At 36.9% G+C, this 25,353-nt stretch overlaps 1 protein-coding gene across 8 annotated transcripts in view; it reads right to left on the minus strand.

The window, feature by feature from the left end:
• Positions 1 to 25,353, minus strand: part of KDM6A (lysine demethylase 6A) — a 155,247-nt gene that overhangs the window by 111,530 nt on the left and 18,364 nt on the right. For all 8 annotated transcript variants that reach the window (XM_065860541.2, XM_065860533.2, XM_065860559.2 and 5 more), the window contains exon 3: positions 9,840 to 9,948. In XM_065860541.2, the coding sequence (XP_065716613.1) occupies positions 9,840 to 9,948 (109 nt within the window). The remainder of the gene's footprint in view (positions 1 to 9,839; positions 9,949 to 25,353) is intronic.

Consider the following 25,353-nt stretch of genomic DNA (forward strand, 5'->3'; position numbering starts at 1 on the left):
AAGGTATAGAGCTCAAGCTTTTCTTCTTGCTCCTAACCTCTTAGTTAGTCAGATCACGTACAGCCCTGTTCCCCGGCCAGAGACAAGGGAACAGAGGGAGAAGCACTGAAGAAAAGGCAGAGATGACCCGATCTAAAGTTGTTCACTTATTCAGGCCCCATAAAACCCCGTGTCAGGGGAGGAGGAAGATTGGAAGGCACAGGAAACTAAGTTCCAGTAATGGCACTACTTGCAGAGAAACTTGCCCAGACAAATTCCAGCACCTCCATCATAATTATCATTATTATTATTATTATTATTATCATTATTAAGAATCTTTGCTCCATTATATTCTACCAGTTTTCCTTAGAATGCTTCTATTTGCAAATTATTTTATTTTTTAACACTTCCATGCTTCATAAAGTTTAGCAACTTCCCAAAGTAACAGTTGAAATGACTGCTATAATGGTGCCAGGCTCATGTTACAATTGCAAAGTACAAGTACAGGTAAAGCATGGACTGCTGAAGCATATTTCATGTTTGCAGGGTAAGAAGATAAGGTGTTCATTCTACAGAAGGTCACATCACACTTCTGGAGGAATAAAGACACTACAATCCTCTTCTCCGATGTCTGAAATGCCCAATTCCACTTCTGCATTCAGCTATCCCTTTTAGGGATCTAGCCTTGCCTTGTAGGCTAACAGTATTCTACTTCTACCTAACTTCTTGAGAATGAAATGCTAAAACTCTCAGTTTTGTACTGAAAACGCATAACAGTGAATCACGGAAGAATCCCTTGTACAGCAGATAAACATCCCTTTCCTTGTGATGAAAGTTAGACAACCAGAAACTGTCATTGATGCACAATTTCAGTATTTAACAAGTGCTCATCTCACCGTCAGTTATCTATGATAGGTTATTTCAGCCACCTTTACATCTAGATTAAACATCTGCTCCACAACACTCAAGCTCTGCTGAAAAGGACTGAAGGAACAGGCAGAAAAACAGGATTTAAGAGAGCACTTTTTTTCAAGAGCCCACATGAAACATTCCTAAACAAGCACGTCTCTAAAATGAATTTTGAATATAAGAGACTAGAAACAAAATAAGGAAGGCAAGATTTCTGAAAAAACAGAAAGCATACTAGTTTTAAAGCAGTAGAACACGAATCATAAATTTGAACTCTATCATACTTTCCACTCGACCAGTGAACAGACGTTTATCCTGAGTTCTATGGTATAGAAATGGAGTCTCTCATTCGAGAAGTGTATTATGGAACTACAAGCAACCTCTCCCTGAAATTAAGTTTATAACTCTAAGAAATGAGTGCAAACCCCTCAAATTACAAACTTTATTCTAGATTAAGAAGCAAAAAGAAAGAGCCAGTGAATCTGCTGAGCAACAAAAGTTTCACAACAAGTCCGTATCTGAAACATAGGCCATGCTTCATCAGTGCTATGACTTTAATTATGGGATTATATTCTCTGGTTTATTAGACAAGAAAGTCACTTGTGTCATGGATCACCTTAGTAGTATTAAAACTAAATTATTAACACTAAAAACACACAACCAAAACTAAAGGCTGCAATTTCATTTTACTTTTCATCCAAGACTGGTCATTCCAAGGAGAGACAATTTTTGTCAGAGAAAAATTCTATTAACTACTGCCCCTCCTTCAACGCAGGATCAGCTCTCGGTTTTATGGATGGAAGTAAATTTCCTGTTACAGTTAAAATGTCCTTTTTCAAACTGAATTAGTGGTTTGAAATCACTCTTAGGCACAGTACAACTCTGCAGGCTATCTTCTCATTAGGAACTTCTTACTCTTCTTACTGATTCTTCCAATCTAAAAGTTTACCACTGAAATTCCTAAACCTATGGAATTGTTGGAGGTCAAATAAATAGAAAATAATTTTTTCAGCACGCAAAATACTTCTAAGCATCTATAAAATGCACGTCCGGACTCAAGAAGAACAAGACTGAGGGTGAACAGTAGAACATCACTTCTCGCTTAACTCTCAACTGTATTAATAAAACAATATAGTCAGCCACAGAAAACTTTCTGAAAAGCACAAAGCTGAGAGACCACATTCAGACATCTAAAACAGTATTAGACTAGTGACTCAAGAATTCCTAACAAAGGTACTCAGTTACCTATTTCGATCCTTCTGCCCAGCATTTCATTACTTATTTCACCAGCTTACGCTCTTCCTGTTAACATCTCTCTCCAAAACCTGGCAATTTAGATTATTTGCCTAACAGAAAATCCTTATGATCAGACTCTTGAAAACTGTGCAACCTATGGACTGGCAGACACATCATTTATCACCCTACCCTGGATGGGAAGACGGGGTGCGGGGGATGTGTGTGTGTGCATGTGCATGAGCCAAAGGTATATGTAGCTCTTCAGATCAATCACAATCGGCTACACTGCTTGATAAGAATAAAAGAATGTTTACCTAAAATAGTTCTGAAAAGAAAAACACCATCTTTCCACCCAAAGAATTAAAACTACTGGGCAGTAAGAAGCCTCTTCAGCCCCGGCTCGCTTTGTAATCTGTTTTATGCTGCAGAGCTGACCTTCAGTGATTTAATATAATCACAGTCTACTGGTTTGCTCTTCTTACAGGTTTTTACAGCCATCCAGAACTACACACTTTGTAATACATACCGTTACTTTAACAATGACAGCCATAATTATTTGCCTCCTAAGAGTTTGCCTTCCTTTCTTACTACAGCTCAAGTGAAGGGACATCTCAGAATCAGGACAATGGATGACACTGGTTTTCTTATCTGCCCCTGTTCAAGATTTCTTGATTTCACATAACAAAAACAAATTAGGTTTTACATAGTTACCATGTGTATGGTTTCAGCATGCTACAGCTTTTAATCTACATCATTGTATAAGAAAATGATAAAACTTTATATGACATAATTGTTTCAGTAATAGTGCAAACAATTTCTCTTCATATCCAGAGACTAAATACACAACGTAGACAACATGTAAGTGAAAATGGGGAGCAAAATGTCTAGACTGAATGATATACACCTGTCATTTTTAGCACATCTAATCACAAATCAGAGAGTTACAGAAGGATGGCTTTTATGATCTGCTATAACAAACCTATCTTATGATACCTGAAAATTTAAGGAGCCTTTGAAAGTGATGCAAACATGGAGCACTTTGAGTATTTTAGTGCTTGTGTACGGAAAAAGTGAACTAGATACTGACACCATCTAGTGGCACTTTGCAAGGCTAAATGTGTCTAACAGAGATTTTTGGCTTGCTGAACTTCTAAAAGTTAAGAGCAAACATTAACTTCATTACACGCCCCTGAAAAGACAGATTAAAAACAACACACCTCAAAGCTCCAAATTCTTCTGTGTAAATCAATACTTGTTTTCATAAATATAAGTTTATTTTTAAAGCTAGTTTTTAAACAAGCACTTAGAGCTTATCTGATGTGAAAACAAACAGTAAGATAGAAAATCAGCTTCAGAACTGCACAAGGGAAGCAAGGAAAGGGCCCATGCATTGCTTTAAATTTGACCACACTTCGAGGAGAAATATGTTCATTAAACCCCTAGGAGACATATGCAGGTTATGGAAACAGCTTATTACATAGTGCAGGTTTTATCCACAATTGTCTTTTTAACCTAGCAAGATGAACACTGCTGGACTATAAAATTAAAGACATCAAATGGTGAGGAAATTCCAAGCATGAGTCAATGACCAAAAAAAAAAAAAAAAAATTGTAGAAGGTAGAGCTCCAAAACACAGCTCAGGTCTTTTGTTCCAAGGCTTCAGGGAAGAGTTGCTCTACATTTCCTCCAGAGATTTGTGCTGAAAAGTACCAGAAAGACAAACAAAAACCTCGAGCATGCCTTCCTTTTAACACAGAATGAAGGTAGACACATAACGGCAATGCAATCATACACTGAAAAAAGAAAAATCACCAAATAGTATTTTAAGTAATTTTATTAACAACTACGCATCCTCATCTGGAAATATAATGCAGCAGCAAAGTGGTGAGAAGCCCACCATTCTATGACCAAATCCAACCATGAGCTGCAGAGGAGACTAAGAAGTATTAAATGTGTAAGACATACAGGAGTTTGACGAGGAGTTTACTGTTACAGAAAACCTTTAGATAATGAACTCTATGAAAGGTCTTAAAATATTGACAATGTCAGTGAAGGAACACAATGGAATTACATGAAACTTAAAAATCCTTCAAAGCGCATATTCCACAAAATCACTTTTAACGATGAAGTGTTTAGTTGGAACTATGCCCAAAATGAAAGTTTTCAGACAACCAGTCAAAACCATGGTGGAGCTATATTCTATAATGGCAATCTTCCAGTGCTAACCCTTACCCCCCCCGCCCACACGATTTATAAATAATACTGTAATGTTCTAAGCTTAAGATAACATTCTTACTTCTTTTTGTAGGAATTTCATGTAATAGCTTCAACAACTTGAAACTGAAACACCCAAAATTTAACAACAGCACCTGAAGATGAAGTCAACAGCTCTCAATAGAAGCAACCCAATTTCTGCCAGTTATTACCAATTACAAACAACAACATAAAAAAACTGAAACCTAAAAATCACACTTATTTGAAATATAGCCAGCTCTTCCTCAACTCACTCAGATTGCTATACTACTTCAAATCCTTTCTAGTTCCTCAGGACTCATCAGTAAATGAAGGCCCAGCAGCAACCCCCAGAGCAACGAGCAGAATCCTACCTATGCTGGGAAGATCTCTTACATTTTATAAGATGACTCCTACTACTCTGTACCTCAGAACATGCCTCCTAATGACAATACTTAACTTCAAAGTCCTAAAAGACTAAGACACTAACCACTGCAGAGGAATCCTCTACAGAGCTGTAATTGTAAGTACAAAGCAACACAGGTATATTGTTGAATTTGAGATTTGTTCTAACAACCAAAAAACTTTAGAAAAGAATAATCAAAAAGTATTTAGATTTTGGGTTTAGGCTGTGACTTCACAAACGAGCGCCTGAACAAAAACTCTGTATTTTTTTCCAGTTTTAAATTTTATCCTAACAATTGCTAAAAAATGCCTTTGGATGAATTAACACTATCTTATGAATTACTTACAATATTTTTATATTAGTACTTTTGACAATGCAGTCACTATCTATAAACAAAATAAGTATTAAAACTGTTCTCACATAGTACATAAAAATGCAATCACCACTTGAGTACAACAATAAGAATTATTTTAGTGCAGTATTTATTGTGTTTTAGTAACTGTGATGTGAATAATCGCATGTTGTTTCCAAATCATTCATTAATTGCATTATCTACTTCTACTTCCAGGAATTTTGCCTAGAGAACAACAATTCAAGGAGGCAAATGATAAAAATGTGTCTCCACTTGTGCAACTGCTAGCTGTCTCCCAGTCACAGGCTGAAACACAGCCAATATATATGACCCCTTTCTACAAAATAAAGCTCCCTAAAAAGAACACAGATGATCTCACATTCCATGAGTTTATTAAACAGCATCCAACTAGAACCTAAACCTTAAAGATCACTGTCTACACTGTACTCCTTACGGAAACCAGAGTCATGGAGAGAAGGAGGGAAGAAGAAAAAAAAAAAAAAACAAACCTCCAACTACTGACATAGCATCAGTTTCCTCCAAGAGTAGTCGCACAATAGTTCTGGTTAAATCCTGGCCTTCCTAAGGAATACAGTAGCAAAGTCCACAGATACCTATTCCAGTTGTAGCTGGATTCACAATGCTGACAGCATCCAAAAGCCTACACGACAACTCATCAACCTCCTCTGGCAAAACCTGAGGCTGAGGTTTCACATTCTAGGGCAATTGCATCACTTTTTTCTGCTAGGTTATTTTTCAGTTGGATCAGTTCCCCACACAGCTGCACGTTCAGATGTGCCAGCACAAAGCAGAGCAGCAACAAGCAGGCAGGGGGTGCTGCTGAAGACACGCCCAGGGAACAAGGGGTTGGAAACCTTTGAAACAATCAACTAGCTGGGGAATAGCTGTCTCATTTAAGAAAAAAAAAAAAAAAAAAAGGAGGAAGACAGTGAAGAAAATGCCACTGCGGAAACAGAATATTTTTGACCAGAAACAGCAAATGTTCTCATTTTGAGAAATCCTGAAGCCAAATTCTGACCAGTAATGACCAAAGTGACGAAAGCTGGGCAGAGAAACCACCTTCCACATACTTGCTAAACTGAATCCAGCTGCCTTGGTTATAATTGTCTGAAAACAAGTCAGCGACTCACAGTATTGAACATCTGCAAAAAGGCTGATATCTTGCCTAGAACCTTCTCTTAAAAGCAGCAGAATGCAATTAAGAAGAAAACTCAATTTCATGGCTGCAGAGCAAAACCTTTAGCTAAAAACAGCAATTCAAACATACTGCATTTTAGGGAAATTACAAGCTGCAGACCAGCTTTGGATATTGTTAAGGCTAGGAAAAAACATGGTAATAGTCTAATTTAACCTCAGATAGAACATAGAGAAGAAAGAACCTCATCCAGTAATTTCTGATGTAAACTCACAACTTCTATTGGAGGCAAGTACTACTTTTTAATGAAAAAAAAAGCATATTAAATCTGGACTTCATTGGCTACAAGTGACAGAAAACATAGTGCACTTCAAGAGAAATTGCTACAACATCTAGAAGGTTTCATTTAAAAATATCTATGCCAGGTGTATTTAGACTTCAGCAAGGCATCAGCCATCAACTTGCTCCACGTTCAAAGGCAGCCTGCCACTAACTGATACTGCCTGTGTAGTACATGCAGCAAGGGCTGTATTTGCCTGGTTACTTCCAACTTGCCGCAACCTGTCATGAATCCTTCTCACGGTCCATCTTTTCTGCAGTGTAACTCCTAATTCTTATAAAGAGATTACCTACAGTCTTAATTACTACATTTAGAAGAAGGTATTAGCTACATGAAAATACACAACAACTACACTTGACTGAATGATCTGTGTTGACAATGTACTAGTGACGAAACGAGACAGATCAAAACAGAAGAAATTATACACATGAAACCTAACAGATCTCTATCAGCCCAGCACTGCTTCATCTTGACCACTGATGGTACTTCTGCAATCAACTAACAATTTTGTTCTGCTTCGCACAAACTATATTGCAAGCATTTTAAACAAAGAACACTATCACATTTGCCTTTATTAAAGACACACCTTTCTACGTTATACACAAAAGTGTACACATATATTAAAGATATTTAATTAAATAAAGAACAGACTTCCAAGGGGAAAAAAATCTTGTGCAGTATTAGTCATGCTGCTATCTTGTGATATTTTATTAATTATATCCAACATCTTCTTCACAACTTTGTCCAAAACTAACTTCAGACTAGACAGCTTTATAATTCTGAAGATGACCCTGCTTCAGCATTTTACCCTTCTGGAACTTAAAAACTGAATAAAATATACATTAGTGAGATGAAAATATTTCTGAACTCCCTTTACTTTTCAGTTCCCAAGCATTTAAAAGTAATTGCAATTAGAATGTATAATTAAAAGTAACAGAATTTCTAGAATGGAATAAAATTTTTACCTTAAGTTTATAATGCAATGCACCAGCATTCTACTTCTTTAAAGTAACAGCAGTAAATTAATTACAGAACATTTATGCTTTCATGTGTTGTGCATAATACTTGTATGGTCTTTGGTACTGTAGTTAACAACTGTTGTGAACATGTGTCCCTCAATAAAAAGCCTCTTTAACCTCTCTTTTCCTATCAATTACAATTCCTCCAGCATTATTTTCAGTACTACCCTATTTATAGACATAGACATCCTTTTTTTTTAATACTTCATTACTAACAAAGGTTTTTTTTTTCCCCCCTTCTTCAGACTTCATTCATGATTGAAATGTTTAAACAGGCATCTAAGAAAATATTAAGTATTTTATTTTAGGTTTTTAATGCTAATTGTTTCTTAACACAGTTCTGCTTATGCTTGTTTACAGTTCTGGAGAACTGGTACTTCCAACCATCATTTGTATTTTTTATGATTGTTCTTAAAACTATATACACAGTACCTAGCAGACTCCTTATCAGTAAACCTCACCTCTGATCCATAGCAATGTCTAGTCCTGTCACTCTTAACTGTTACCAACTCAACAGCAGAGTTAATACAGCTCAGCCTACAATCCTGCACTGTCTTTATTAAGTAAAATATATCCAATAAGCCATATTGCACAAGTTGTACTAGGCTAATCTGAAACAATGGTGTAAATTGTTTGCAGAGGGGGTGGTTTAATTTTAAAATGATAAAAATTAAAAATCAAAATAAAATAAAATAAAATAGGAATCAAACCATTCTTTAGGGAATTCTGTAGGCAGAATATTGCCATATTCCTTCAGGTTTTTCCACGTTTCTGGAACTGGAAACACCTGTGGTTATATTATACCATTTGGATGGGATGTGGGTACAAGTTGTGGGTACTTGAAGTGCCTAAGCTCCCCATATACTCAACAGAAAGAGACAGATGCCTCTATCACTCAAAGCCTTCTGAATTTACATACTGAATTTAGGTAACTGCAAATCAATTCCTAGTAATATCAAATCTTAACATTTATCACCTAAAAATGAAGGTGACATAGGTTTCCAGGAACCCTAACTCGCACTGTTTTATGTTAGACATATTGAACAAGTAGACACATAGACACACTGTTATGAAACAGTCCACAGCTAGCCTGAATCTCTAAGCAGTGCTGTTGAACTACCACCAGTTATAATGCATTTCCCTATTTCTACATCCGAGGGTAACAGAAACAGTTGGGGTGAGAGTATACATTTTTGGGGTGGGGGATGTTGTTTATTTCCTTATACAAAGTCAAAAAGGACTGCATTCATATTAAAACTAAAAAGCAACACCCATGAAAAAAAGACATCCCATGAAAAAATTAAATATTCTGACCTGCTTTAAATAGCTAGGTAGAGTAAGATCCAAAAAGGCTTTCTATTCATTCACAATCACTGGAAGGGAGGCAGCTATCAGATACTGGGCCCGACACCCAGAGTAACATGAAGTGGCAACAGGACAAGCTGAAGATCTGGCCCTGTTCTCATCAGCTACACACTGGAGTATCTTTGAGAATCCACACACTACCAAAAAAGCACTTTACTGACCCACAGGCAACAAAGCACAAGTGTACATAAGGTTTTACACACGCTGGCTGCAATAACGGCAAAAAAAAAAAATCAAGCAATTTCAAAGATTGATGAAGCAGAGACCTAAACGGAACCACACACTCACACACCCCCTCTCTCCTACCCAAACCCCTACAACCCATTCTTCCAATCAGTATTTAAAACAGAACTTGAAACACACTTTAAGTGCAGATTTTTGCTTTTGAATTAATACTCTCAGCCTAGCCTTACCTGTAGAGATTGTGGACATACATGAGAGAACTTAAGACAGATTCTTGTCCTGTGCACTTGTGCCTCCCACAGGAAACCTTCAGAGGCATGGGTTCAACTGTTTGTATAGTCACATCGTAACGAACAAGAAATATTAAGTAGGTAGTGTGGTAGTACTATACAAACTAAAGTAATTTCATATTGATATCTGGACCAGTACTGTTTTGCTTGTGTTTTTCAAATTAAAAATAATAATAATAATAAAGAGCTGTTAGAATACAACTTCTTTCATAAATACATCAGCCTTATTATGTTATGGGCTTTGAAATACAGCACAAACTGAGAAAACAGTACGTTATTCAAATGCTTCAAATGTTTTCCATTCTATTGTGTCACCTACATCAAACGACAATCCCCCAATGACATTTAAGCAGAAGTACTAAAAAACCTTACCTTTTGGATAATCTTCCAATAAGAGGTTGAAGTGACCTAACTGACAAAAGAAATCAGACTCGACCTTTCCTTCAGCTTTCAAAATTAGCGATTCATAGCAGCGAACAGCCTAGGAAAAAGAAATAAAAAGTTTTCAAAATTCTGTATTTAACTAAAGCAAATTATGTATTTTCTGTACACTTTCCAAGAAATAAGGAAGTTTTTTGTTACTCCTCAAGGCAGGAAAAGTCTACAAACACTCTCAATAACTTGTAGTCAGCATTATTTTTTGAAGAAGAAATTTAATGTTTAAGATGGAACAGATTTGCGAGTCCACTGATTCTAATACAAATCGACAGTAAATGAACAATAAAAGTTTTCTCTGGTTTATTTGTGGACTCCAGAAACATTCAATTTCCCAAAACCAAAACAAACCTGTAACATACATGATGATTTTAACTTTAAAAAAAAAAAAAAATCAATTACATTATTTTCTGCAAGAAAGAAACATCTTTGATTCTATTCTTATCTGTGTTTCTTTTTTCTAAATGATTCACATTTCATTCTACCAGTTGTTTCAGTAGTTTTTGCTAAACTGAAGAATATCTCACAACATGCTTGCTTAGGTAATTTATAAACCTCAGCATACATTTCACAAATCTGATACTTTTCATATACATCTATCATGTCATAAAACGCAGTATGCTACCTTCTACTTACTACACAGTTACTGTAGACTAAGTAAAGCTAAAGTTAGAAAAATGAATCCAATTAGAAAATACTTTTGAGAGAAGTTGCTCTGGAAGTTTTAAAGCAGCACACATGATCTAAGCATGTTATGCGCTGCAAATACACGTTTATTAAACAGAACTGATACCTTCTATTCAGCGTAAGGGTCATGATCTTCAAGCTGTTATATTCTTACCTTATGACCCTATTTCCACTTTGGGAGTGAGTAAGTGAATAAATAAATAAAAACATTTCCCAACTTTCGGAACTTCCAGTTTCTTGACTTTGAACATACTAGCCATTAAAATGAAGCAGCTGAATAACCTTAAATGGGAGGGAAGATCCTTTGCACCAGCAGTAGACTTTACAGTTCTCAAAATCCTGACGGACTTCCAATGAACTCCAGTTCCAACTGATAATAATGAGTTTCACCAACTCATGGTTTGACTATGTTTCAACTTGGTTGCAACTATGAACGGCTTCATTTTAATATCTTACAGTAATCAAAGTCCTTAATCTGAAATGATGCGCTTCATTAAGTCATTTTATTAAAACTGAAAATTCAAAAGGGAAAAAAGATAAATTTATCCTGTAACACTTAAGTCCGAATAGTAAATTATTAGTCTTGCCCATATTTGTAATTTACTTTGTGTACATTTGTATTAATCATCGAAATGAGAAATGCCAACAATAAAATGAGGAATCGTTAAAAAACAGTTAAAACATACCTATGGAGAATCCAAATTATTGCTCTAATCTGTATTTTAATTTGCCATTTTTACCTTGCTATGCTAGTTTTAAAATTGTTTTTCTTCAATGGCAAACCATAATAAGACAGGCCTTGCTGCACTCAATGGACACAAAGTCATGTATGTGACCAGACAAGTGTGTGTCAGATTGTATCCCAAGCTTGAGATGTATTACGTATGCTTACACCTGCTTCCACGTTCAGAATACCCTTCTGTTATGACTGTCTTCAGAAATAAAGTTCTGATGGATAGAAACAAAGCTATGCTGCAGCAAAATGGTAGCAAAATGGGTAACATCTATATTAAATCTCTCAGGTGCATGTGCAGTATTAAACATATCTAATAAAACCATTTAAACTATGTGTTTCAAACTGAAGCTATTTGGCCACATTCCTAAGACATTAAATTGTAATATATATTTGCCTCTGCATCAAAGAACTGCTGCAGAATTGTTCGTTCATGCTCTGAGTTTTGCCTTAGCGAACTGCACTGGAAGGACTGGAATTCTGCTGACAGTTAATCAAAGTTGCTACTCCTTTAATTTTATTCCCACCACTATGAATATCTCTTGGAGTCAGCCAACTCTTAGTCTAAACAATATGATCCCTGGAGTCAAAAGCAAAGCATAAGTCTAAAGTGAGAGTTTCTTAAAATTACTATGTGTGTGTGAACCGATTCTCAACATTGAGGCTCATCTGCTGAATCCATTCCAATCTAGAATCTTGGGGTTTTTCCCTTGCTTCCTCTCCCCATTTTTTGGTCTCAACTCTGGATTTGTACAAATTGTAACACAATTCTTGTTGGTGTCCCTAATGTTATTGTCACACATTAATTTGCAGATAAGCTTTCCATTTTCTGATGATATGCAACAGCTGCTGCAGCTGCTGAAGAGAATATTCACACTATGACATTTTCTTAATATTTTGTCTTTTATAATACAATTCAGTCATTGTTCAGAGCATACAGTAACTTGCTTCCGTAACAGGTAGCTTACAAAAACTGTTGGAGAGGAAGTTAGTTCATTTCCTTAAGAAGATGGCTACAGGTATGTAAAGGGAACTTAACTCTATGAACAATTATAACAGGATTTTTCTACACAGGATGTTCAAGGAAATTATCAATCACATGCACATAAACAGCTAAGCTTCTGGGGACCCCTAACATTCACCCAGCCGCTTTTAAAGTAAATCCTCATTAAAATATGTATCAGAAGTATGTGAAGCACTATATATAAAAACGATACAAAAACCTACACCCAAGTCTCTCACACAACTCAGATCAATTCTCAATAAGGAAGATTTTCCCTTTGCCTTCGAATACACTTTGAAGATACTGCTAAGCCATCTTAACAATGCCAGCACAAGGGAAGGTGTAGAACACCAGAGCTGCAAAAAACAACTTCCCCTTAAGTAACAGTTAACTGTCCCTGTAAAAATCAATTTAACTACACCCTTCAATACATCCTCTCAGTTGATCTGTAACTTATTTGCACCAAATTTAAATTGTACAGGTTGTTCCATATGAATTTTTTAGAATTCTTCTAGAACATTCTAACAAAATGAGCAAACTTGTATTTCATATTTGGACTGTATTATATAAAAGCCTCAATAAATGCATTAAAAGTATAGCGTGCTAAACACAAAGATGCTCATGCCCCTCAAGACTTAGGCCTCAAAAATCAAAAACAGGAATTAGGCTCTTAGATTAACTTTGTTCTTGCAAAATTTCTAAGGCGTATTGGAATAGCAGCAAGTTAATCTGCTAATGTTATTTATGATCAAAGTCCTTATCATTTCAGAGAAAGTAAGTAGTATAGAACAATGGAAACTGATCCTCCTCATGATTACTGCTTCATGAAATAGGACAAAAGAATAAACACTGCAAGCAATAAAGATGAAAAGCAGTTGCACACATTAGCTACATGTGTAGCATGATGAAAACAATGAAGATTATTTTTCTTTAAAAGCCACTACTGTCGTCTAGTACTTATCGACCACAGGGATCATTTGAAAAAACATTGTTACATCTTCAGTATAATCTGGAAGTAGAAGAGATTAAGCAGTAAACAGAAGTAAGGTGAAGGTTGCTAAATTTACAAGTGAAAATTAACATGAAAACTAATTGAAACATAAACAGCACAAGCTGTTCTGGAGACTGGAGTGAAAGAAGCACACTATCACCATAACAAAACAAAAAAAAAAAAAAATTTGAAACCTATGGCAGAGAATCAGTATCACTAAAACGAATGCTACAATCAGATGGAGAACAAGAGACACTAGTAACTTCGAAATAATTTTTCCTAAAGCCAATTATCATTGAAAAATGAGGGACAGTGCTTCATAAAAAGCACAAAACTGCAGAAGAGAATACAAAACAGAAAATATGCAAATCAATTGTAAATAGAGAAAAGTGACACTTTAGCAGAGGGAGGAAGAAAGCCAACTTGCCACCACTGAATAAGGAACACTTATTATCAACTATAAGATATTCTTTATAAGTGCTTTCTGTCAGACAGATGTAAACTCAACAGCGTAGGCTTCACAAAGAAAAATATAGGAAGCTTAGTCATATTCAACAGACGGTGTCCATAACCAACTGCATTTTGATAAAAACTTTATTGACTGCCATTAATGCAGTGAATCACTCTGCATTAATTCTGATGTCACCTTTAGCATGCAATCTGCCCCGCCACTTCTTTTAAATACAGTATGATACAATGACAAATATGGATGTGCATGTATGGACAGACACACCTACATTGTATAGAAAATTAAAAAAAATTCTAAACTATCAGTAAACAGAATGCTCTCTATTCTGTCCCTGAAAACATTTCACAATCTGATGACTCGGGAGACTATGACAAATTTTGTACAGAACCTTATCATTCCAAACCCTGCATAGTTCTGTGGGTTTTTTAAAAAAAGCAGCAATAGATTTTTCAGACAATTGAAATGGCTGACTTTATCTGAGATGATCAGATCTTCTTGTTGTTATTTTTACCATAATAATTCTATTTCAAATATAATTGCAGTATCTTAATTTAGCAACTGTTGTAGTGCTAATTAATAGTTCATCATATACTAAAATTTAATACTACTAAATCTGCTTTTATTCCAACAATTCTTAACTATACCAACACAGAACATCACAACTGAGGTGCAAGCATGTCATACTTCAGAACATTTAGGCAGTTGACTTTGATACATATATTTTTTGAAAATGTTGAACTAGTCGTATCTACGAGGCTACAGATTTTCCTACATATTTCAGTAAGATATACATCAACTAAATAGCTGTTTTCTATTTCATTGGCTAAATAACTTTGGAAATACAATTAAAATCAACACAGAAAGAAAAAAAGGACTAATTAAAGACAGAGCCTGTATTAACAGCTGCCTGTTTTACCTAAGAAAAAAAAACGAAGTTTAAACCTGAATAGCTGTTATTTATGAAAAGATCTCCTTTCCAGACACAAGTCTGTGGAAATATAACACTATCCGCTACCAAGCATAAAAATAACAAAGTGGTAATGAATAAAGCTTGAAAAAAAAACTGAACAGAGAAAAATGTACATAAGAATACATAAGAAAATGTCTACAAAGACTGACACAACAAATATGTATCTGTGAAAATACTTAGTGTCAGACTAAATAGAATGATGTTGTTGTTTGAATACAAGGTGATACAGAAAAGCAACTATTATAAAATATTTTTTAAAAAAGCCAACTGCTCTGCTCTGCTAAACCTGCACAGTCTAAAATCCAAGAGAGTTCAAACACCAGAGGTGCCTCGATTTTCAGAAATAAATATTGTTGGTACCTTAGTCTGAAAATGTAACAAAAAGATATATTTTAGAAGAGTGGAGATGAAAACGGGTCAGGAGCTGTTTACAAAGGAAGTGTAAAAACTAACGCTAATAGGGTGGGAAGTAGAGTTTTCAGCACCACGGAAGACATAAAATTGATAAAGCTACATTAAGACCCAAGGGGTTAAAAAAAAAAAAAAACAACAACATATAAATAGAAGGAATGTGGTTTTAAATATGGGAAAACTTATTTCAAAGAGTCTCAGAATGCTGGTACTTCCGAAGTTAGCATCGCCAGTATAGCAGGAAGGGTGACCCACAAATATTTTCCATCACATCACAGGAACTTCACATCCAGGTACCTCTCCACATATCATGTTCCTTTTTCCACTGTCATTCTCATATACTCCTCTTGTGGCTCCTTAATTACACTTAGATAATGTGAATGCTGCTCACATATGAAAGTGAGCAACACTGAAACACACCCAAATGTGCATGTAGTGCTTCTCTGCTAATGCCTGCAAACACCCAGCCCAATCCTTCACCTTTCCCATCTCATGTAGTAGTCCGAACAAAAAACAAAATTGAAATAAAGAAATAAGAGGAATACAGTCCTCTGGATATAGTCACACACCTAATGATCAGTATCGCTTCTGAATGGAAGAGCTGATGTACCTCATTCCAGGAAAGAAATGATGTTTACTGGCACTAAGTAGCAATAACAAGTGTGGGAGGTTCATTTATACAGATTTCAGAATTGGTATTTATGCACTACAAAGTGCAAGTCCAAATTATTTTAGGTACTAGTGTGCACTTGCATTGTAATATGCACTGAACACCAAGTAAGATGACAATACACCAAACATTGCTCAGGAACTTGCCAGTCTTCTGCTAAATAAAACTCTGTACTGAATTTTTACAGGCAGCACATCCTGAAAACTCCCGTAACAGCAGGGTAAACAGCCACGCAGGTTGTCAACAAAGACTGTTTTCATTAACATTTCCCTGGAGCTAGATAGAAGACCTTCTTGAAGAATGCTTCCCCAGCCCTTTCAATTTTAGCATCCAATATAGAGACAGACATTACATGAACAAATACCAAGCGGAAAAATATGCATGTATCCAGCTTAACACCAATTCTCCACATATCTCTGTGTGTTTTCAGGGATATTACAGAACTAGAAAAAAAGAGAGTGTTTCAAAGGACACAGCTCCTAGTAAGTACAGCAGATCAAGAAAAAATTCTGCTCTCAGGGTTGGGGGGAACGAGGAACAGGAGGTGGGTGGTAGGAAGCTCAAATATTTCACCAAAACAAAACATTGAAACCACCAAATAAGTCCATCTAGGATAAGACCAAGGCTCAGAGCTTTGTTTAATTTGAAACAAAGACTTAAATTTCATAGAATCACAGAATGGTTTGGGTTGGAAGGGACCTTCAAAACTCATCTAGTCCAACCTCCCTGCCATGAGCAGGGACATCATCAACTAGATCAGGTTGCTCAGAGTCCTGTCCAGCCTGGCCTGGAATGTCTCCAGGGATGGGGCATCTACCACCTCTCTGGGCAACCTGTGCCACCATTCCATCACCTTAATTGCAAGAAATTTCTTCCTCATGTCTAGCCTGAATCTCTCCTCCTTCAGTTTAAAACCATTACCCCTTGTCCCATTGTAACAGGTCCTTCTAAAAAGTCTGTCCCAACCTTTCATGTAGGCCCCTTTTAAGTACTGAAAGGTCTCCCTGGAGCCTTCTCTTCTCCAGGCTGAACGCCAACTCTCTCAGCCTGTCCTCACAGCAGAGCTGTTCCAGCCCTCTGATCATTTTTGTGGCCTCCTCTGGCCCCTCTCCAGCAGGTCCATGTCTTTCCCGTACTAAGGGCTACAGAGCTGGACACAGGACTCCAGGTGGGGTCTCACCAGAGTGGAGTAGAGGTGCAGAATCACCTCCCTTGATCTGCTGATCATGCTTCTTCTGATGCAGGCCAAGATACCACACTCATAGCAAGTGCCTTAAATACCAGATTCCGAAGTCAACCTTTAAGGCAAAAATCACCACAATGACTCACAGTAGGACAGAGGCAGAATGACAGAGACTAAGCTTCCACCCGTATGCAGAGAACTCAGTTCCACCCACAACTACAGTATGACCCTGTGTAGACACAGTGAATTTTCTGATTCAAAACAAACAAACAACTGGATGAAGAAGAATGCAATCCATTAGAGGAAGGTACTGAGGAGTTTGGGGCCACACCACCATCTGGCTCGTTTGAACCCTAACAACATAGCCTAAATTATGAGTTCTTCTCAATTCCATCATGCTGCTATTCCTTCCAATAGAGGAATTTGCAAATACTCTTTGCTATCATGCCCAGGTGGAAAAGGTACAGTATCTCCTTCTGTTGGACCTCACTTTCAGTTACCGCATACTCCGACTACTTAATGCACGATACTCCAAAGTTTGTGGACAAGAAGCCACCAGTTCATCACACAAAGAACAGTGCACAGTAACAAGGGCTTCTAAAACCAGCCACAACTGTTTAATATGTAACAAAAAAACCCAAACAAAACACAAAAAACAACAACAGCAACAACAACAAAAAACCACAAACAACAACCACAAAACAAAAAACTCACCAAGGTTAAAGTTGTGTTAGATTTCAATTATAACAGCATAGATTAAAAATGATGAAATAACTGAAAATAAAAATGGAATAATCTTCAAACCATAGCTAACTACAGAATTATATGAGTTTATCACAAATCTGCTTCAAAAACAAGTCATGACACTTCAGGAAAAATAACACACATCCCCAATATAACTATGTCCAAAGGCCAACCCTCTAAACCAGCTGCACTTCTCACATTTAAATAAAAAATAGGGGAGGGAGGTGGTGCAAAACCAAAAACTTATACAAAAGTCACTACCCTTACACTGTTGATAATATTTGTCAGTCCCAAACTTCACAGAAAATAGGTACTAGCCATCTTATTTCTTAAAAAACGTCTATTTGTAGACTAAAAAGTAAATATTGTACAATATAAGAATTCCACTGTATGGAACCCAAATCTTTAACCCAGCTTTTATCTTGTGTTGAAGCCATACTACCTTTCAGAATACCTAAATCAGTATCACTACACACTAAAACCACTGCTTGTGTCTCAGAACCAGAGAGAAAATTCAAAAAATCTTTAAACAGTCAGAAAGCATTCTATAAACCCACTGAGATGCAAACTCAATCACCAGATATTTGAAATGGGACAAAGTATTCCAAAAGAACGGATGTGCAATACAACATTTAACATCAGAAGTTCAAATGCTGTTGGCACCGTTCATAAACCAGCATGTATATGTGATTCATACACCAAATACCTTTGAAGATCTCCCTATGATAGTTTACTGCAGGGTTTGCATTAAAAAGAAATAATGATAGAAATAACTGAATGCCATGCATTTCAGGCATTCGTCGAGTAGCTTTTATTTTTTATGAACATGCTCTATTCTGCAGGATTCACTCCACAAAAGATGAGGTATTTTGGTAAGTTAAGTACCTGACTCTTCAACTGAAGCCGTAATGACTCAGGCCTTTCGGTGAAGGATCAACTCCTATATTGTTTACAGCGGCAGACATCCTCAATTTCAAGTATACATTAATGCAAAACATTAGAAAAAACTGAGCAGTTTTACAGCCAATATAGTTTCCAAAGTACAACCAACCTGACACTGCAAAACTGCATGGGCACAGTGAGCCAGGGTATAAAGTCACTCAAGAGTTTTTCATTAAAAAGACAATCCCTTAACACTAAGAAGTTGACTGCCTTTTTTTTCCCCTACAGTTTTAGATGAATGGGGCATACTCATGTCTTCCATTTCACTGTCACTAATATAATCTATCTTTGTTTAGAGATGAAATTCACCCTTGAAACAGCTCCGCTCTAACCTTCAAAGGACTCATGGTCTGATCATAAAAGATCTTTAAAATGCCAGAATAGACCAGTGTGAAAACTACAGCCAACAGGAACACTTCTCAATGCAAGAAAAGTCTGTTTCCACAGAAGACTGGATTTTTTTTCAAGTACTGGTCCCAAAGAGTGGAACTAATGATTGTTAGAAAAAGTATGTCATCAACACAGAGTATGTGGAAAGGTGCACACATTTTTACATTCGCCTTCATTAATATACATAAAAAACCCACTATACATTGTAGAAAAAACCCTGTCAAAACAGTATGTCACCATGAACAAGCAATTGCCCTAGAGAGGAAACAAGGAAAACAGCAAAACAAAACAAAAACCTATGAACCAAGCCTGAGAGTCAGACACTGAATGAAGTTCTAAAGAGCACAATGGGTACAGCCACAGAAGCAGCAAATAAAAGCTCAGACAGAATAAAGGAACAAGTGAGGGGGAACATGTAAGTGAGAGATGAAAACTTCATCAGGCGGGAATGGCAGAGAAGGGAAGTAGACAGATCATGGTTTACTCTAGGCCAGAACAACAGCACCCTCTTCGCTGCGTAATCATTCCATCCCTGCTCCATCTGCCAGCACAACAGCCTCCTCATTACTCACCCGATACATAGCATCTCCACATAATAATCATTTCAATCCTGCCAGTCACTGGGTGAACAAGTAATTAGCCCTCTGCAGAGAATGCTTGGGAAGGATGAAAAAATACGAAGGCGAGAGTTTAAGAACATTTTTAAAAGAAACAAATGTAAATTAAAGACCTTTTCAAGTCATCATAAAAGGCAAAAGGTAGCATGCAAGTCAGTCCCAAATGTCAGTCTTTCTAATCCCTTTATTTTAAACTGTCAACTGTAATACAAAAGGTTCATTTTTCACAGTTTTCCGCAGTCATAGATTTATTTATAGCCAAAAAAATCTGGACCACCTGTGGCCTGTCCTGTGCAAGCAACAGGAGGTGTGTAAGCTATATGCTTAAGCTTGGAAATGTGAACAACACTTAGAGAGATTGTTTATGTTGTCTTTAGGTCACAGATGGAAAACTGGCATCTCATGAGATGCACATGGCTCACAGGAAAAATCATAACTAGTGGGGTCTGTCTGTGCTGCTGTTCACTGCATGGAAAGGCTGAAACTGCTTTCAACTTCTTGGCCATTGAATGCCAAACACCTATGGGAGAACAAGCTCCCCCAGCCAGCAGTCAGGGCCAGGCAGTGCTAACTGGGTCAGTGGCAGGGGGAAGAAGACACAGGGTTCCTCTGTTATCTGGTGTTCCTTCCTCTCCATATGCTGAGCAGGTGGAAGAGCTCCTTACGTGGAGTCTTTGACAGCTGAAGACAGGAAGGCCCAGCCCTGCAGAAAAAGTAGAATCATGAGGCATGCAAATAAGCCAAGGAGATGGCAAGGAGTCCAAGCATCAGGGCAGACAAAGGGAAAAGCCCACTTCAAATAAATGTTACAAGTTGTAGGCATAAGATTTACACTTGTTAGTCTGTTTGCAGGCCTACAGTACAAAACATGCAGACCTGACTCTTATGCTAAGAAGAAAAGAAATACAGTATACTGAAAATGTTTGAAACATTTTTTTGCTGTGAAGATAACTTGAAAAAATCAAAGTCTTACTGGAATATTAAAATCCAGTTTGCAGCTCCTGTTAATTTTATTTCCCTGTCTCTCCAGATGTAAAGACTTCACTGCTAACTTTATGCTAGTCATTCTCAAACCCAGGCAGATGAAAATGAACAGAACCCTTGATTCCATTCTCCTTATTGCCATAATGCTTAACAGTACAGTTACACGGGACAAGCGCACTAGGTGTAAATGTATATGCCAAAAATTATTCCTTCTGTATAGTAATGAGAAATCAGACTCTGGATCACAGTCTCCTGCACTTGTTTCACATGTGGTTCAACAAGCTTTTTCTTTTCCTGCAAGTCAGACCAAGCTCTACCTGCATTTTCATAGGTAATTAGTAGTGTCCAAACAGCACAAAATTCAACATAAAAGATGAACTGCTGCAATATTAAGTGCACTTACTGGTGGTAACCTTTCATTATCTCCATAATTTGCAGTGATACGATACTGGCCTTTGGACTGAATTTGCAGTATTATTTTAAGTCTACCAACTATAAGCGAAGTGAGGATATTACAACTTGAAGACACACCCATCAGCATGCTACAGATGGATTTTCCCAAGGTAATCTAGGAGGCATGTAGCAGTAAAACATTATACAACCATGGAAGATCCTGAAGTCTGCAACAGGCTTGTTAAAACTACTCAAAAAAATCTCAAGTACATTAATTAGTGGATTATGAGGCAACAAACCAAGATGAGTGTATGCTGCCAACATAAGGCAGATGAAAAAAGCGTACACAACTCTGGAGTTCAACAGAGGATAAATTTCCAGCAAAGATAAAATGACTGTGATAAAACAGACCAACAGTCAGTCTAGTACAGCATCCTGTCTTCATGTTTACTACAACAGCACATGTACTAAAAAAGCAATAATAAAAGATTAGCATGCTTTTACATGAACACACATTCTTGAAGAATAAACAAAAGAAAAAAGCATATAATATTTTTTTCCTGATACTTTCCCAGGCTGCAGTAATTTAAGTTCAGAAACTTTCAGGGTACAGGTGGTACTGCTGTTCTTAACACAACTTAATGGATCTTCTTTCCATTAATCTGCCCCATGACTTCTTTAAAATTATACCCACTCATTTAACATTAACAATATTTAGCAGCAAGCAGTTCCATAGATGAACTGCAAGGAACCATCTTCATTTGCTCTGAATTTACTTCTTGATAGTTTCAGTTGATGCTCCCAAGCTTGCAACAGAAGACATAGGGAACAGCATTTTCTAAAACCAAAAATATTAACATCAGGTCAGCAGATTCAATCTACAGTATTTAATACAATTTTGCTGTCCTCAGAAAGCATAAACTTCAGTAAATACCGAAGAGAACTGCAGGGACAAGAGGAGAGAAGAGTCATCTCTTGCAAATGGAAGCCAGAAGAGCTCAAATTATTAAGATAACTAAATCGAAAGCTAGTATGACTATTTTCTACAAGTACCAGCAGGATGAACAGCAGGGAAAGAAGAGTTATTTCACCCTAACAATGTTGTGCAAATTTAGACTGAAAATTACAAAAGAGAACTTGAACAACCAGAAAATTAGGATCCTGCACAGGATCTAAATGGTAACAAAAGAGGCAGAAGGGCACTTTTAAGTACTCTTTTTTTCATCACTTTTAAGACAGCAATATTCGCAAGTGCAATGACATTACATGTATCTATGTATCTGTGACGTAACTGCCAGCAACATGAAGGGACAGGTTTCAAAAACAACTGGAAAACTCTCACGTAAATGTTTTGTGTCCTCTCTAAAATACTCTGCACAGGATTTCTGAATGCAATTTTTATCTGAGTGCAACAGACCAATACCAATTACTTACTATAAAGGCCTAAACTGTGAAACTAAGAGCTTATGCCTCTGAGGAACTTCTGGATTAGTTATTTGGGAAAGCTTGGGCAAAAGATTGAACTAACTTCTTTAAGATTTTGAACTACGGCAACCTTACTGTCCGAACAGGAGGCAAACATATTATTTCTAAGTGGAGAATGTAACTACATATCCAGAACCCACAAACAATATGTGAAATCTGGCCACCTTCAACAACAAATACATGTGGGATTCAGTGCTTGGATTCTCCCTAGAGAATCTCAATTTAAAATTTTAATTAATGAAGAAATGCATTTTTTGTGTAGCAGATATATTTAATTTATTAAGAACCAAACCCACCTATTATGGTCTTTCAGATAATATTATGGCTTTAATTTCTGCATTACTCTAACAAGTACTAACACTGCTGGTACATCAGTATCACCTAACATAAGAACTGAAGTTTCCCATCCTCACACCTTTGTCTAGTGGAAAGCTAGTCAGTAACTACTTTTCAAAACTTACTTTTGAAATAATTTTCTCCTAAATTTGAAGAAAAGTTCTAGTTTAACATCTCCCCAGAAAAATGAAAGAGTACAAGAATAAGAATATTCACAAAAAATCAGGAGCATGACATGTTCTGTGATATGCTTCCAAAACTTTATGTAGAAAACTAAAATGGTTTTTGAAGGTGAAAAAAAAGGTTTATTCATAAATTTCTGTTAAAGAGGTAACAAACAAACAACAAAAAACCCCAACAACCCCTCTAATCCAAACAGAAATGAGACTGGATGTCACTTTTTAAATAACTTTTGATGTCTCATGGCCAACATGCATTGCCACCCATAGCACAGTACCAACAGAAAGAACAGCTCTCTGACCTCAAGGAGCTATCGAGCTATCAATAATATGCTACAAGAAAAACAAGCATTCAGCAATCATGGTGGTCACATTAGAAAGGTTATTTTGAAAAGTTTTAGAATGCTAAGCTACCACCTCAAGTCCTCTAAAAGCAGTATGTTCAAAGTAATTGTTGACAGCATTTCTTTTCCGAATATGTTTCCCCCACCAACATTCAAATGGGTAGAAGCATGCAATTCGCTTTCTGCTGCGTCTACTTGGTAGGATTCTAACTCAGACTTCATCTTTTTTCCAAGATAGATATCAACAGTCACTGTCACCTATTCTTTTGGAATGTTCTTAGTTCTCATAAAGCCCACAAATGCCAATTTTTCTCTCCAAAACAGAAATGTTACCAACAAGATCAGAAACAAGTGGCAAAAGAAGAAACAGATCCAGCAAAATGCAGCATTAGTTGGATTCTGCTGTCAGTTTTGTTTAGGACTCAAGAATCAATAACTTATTAGCAATTTTCATCAACCCAAGTCTAAATCTGGCACGGTATTTTAAAATTTGAAAAGTGCTATTTTCAGCATTGATGTCCTAATGTTTCTGCCTGCTTTCACTATCAAGAAGCTATCGTTGTCTAAAGCTATAGCTCTATGACTATAGTGAAAGCTACAGATAGTGGTATCACTATTTTGGTGAAGTTTAAAAGGTATATTATACTTTCAGATAATTAGAAACTGTAACTCTAGGTTGGTGAAACAGGTTTTTAAAGTGACTTGCCAAGTATAAAAATACTAAGTGAAAAGGCCTTTGTCAATAAAATTTAACAGAGTTTATCAGCAAGTGGAATCTTGTGTGAGGCCTTCCAGAAGGCTTAGAGCAACTAAATAACATCCTGGAAAAAGGAAATACATGTAACCACAGCTCTGTCCACGAAGATCTGACAAGAGTCACTAAGCAGCTGTTAGTATTCTAGCTGCATAAAGGGTAGCTGTACTCTATAGTCAAGGTATTAAACAAAAAAAACTATTAATTGCTATGTTGGTAGTGATGCAATGCAGAAAGACTTTCCCTTGAGAAACGTCATGAGCCTGACTGCTAACATGCTAAAATGAAATAACACTTCTTTGCCTCATGAAAACCATTATGATTCATGTAGCACTGCCATGTATAGGCAAGAGGAAGGTTCAGGGACACCTAAGCCACTATCAGCACCAGCAGCTGCAAAAGGCAAGGATGACACGCAAATCTCAAAGTTGGTATACAGAGGTAGATCATCGGTATGGGGAAAAAAACAAGTTTCGAAAACAGCAGAGCTGACTCTTCCTGAAAAGCAGCCTAAGAACTGAGCCATAGGAATACCACATGCAGCCCCTCTTCAGTTGCAGTGGCCAAATGAGCATATGCACATTACAGACCTGAAGAGAAGGAGTGTCACTGATGGAAGTCAGAGTTAAAATTATGTCCATAGGCACAAGAATTTCATTCTCTGATTTTAGACCAGTCTGGAAGGTCACAAGCTATGACAGAACAAAACTCACTGCATAAACCAAAATTTTGTGCTGGTAACATTGAATTTGCAGGGGAGGAGAAAGACACAGGAAATAATCCTTTCTCCTACTGCAACAATCTGAGTAGTTGTATTCCAGGGGGACTGCATATGACAAAGCCATCTCCAGCTAAATGATACTGTATGATGCTCAAACATCCTTCCCCTGCTCCTGAAAACTCTGCTATAGTTTAAAAGGACTTACGGGTTGTACATTCAAAACACCCCCAAAAAAGCTAGGCTTGTCTTTTATTCATTTTCAGGACTCACAAACACATGACCTCATGTGCCAGATGCAACTAACTGGTCGGTTTGCATCTGACATACAGGTTTGCAGGTGAGGCAAATATCACATACTGTTCTGCTACAATAGGAGGTTTGTGATTTAGTGCCAATTCAAAACCAAAAAACACCACCACTGTAAGGTGCACTTCTTAACCCAAGT

The sequence above is a fragment of the Patagioenas fasciata genome, chromosome 1 (genome assembly GCF_037038585.1).
Source record: "Patagioenas fasciata isolate bPatFas1 chromosome 1, bPatFas1.hap1, whole genome shotgun sequence".
In the NCBI taxonomy this organism is placed as follows: domain Eukaryota; kingdom Metazoa; phylum Chordata; class Aves; order Columbiformes; family Columbidae; genus Patagioenas; species Patagioenas fasciata.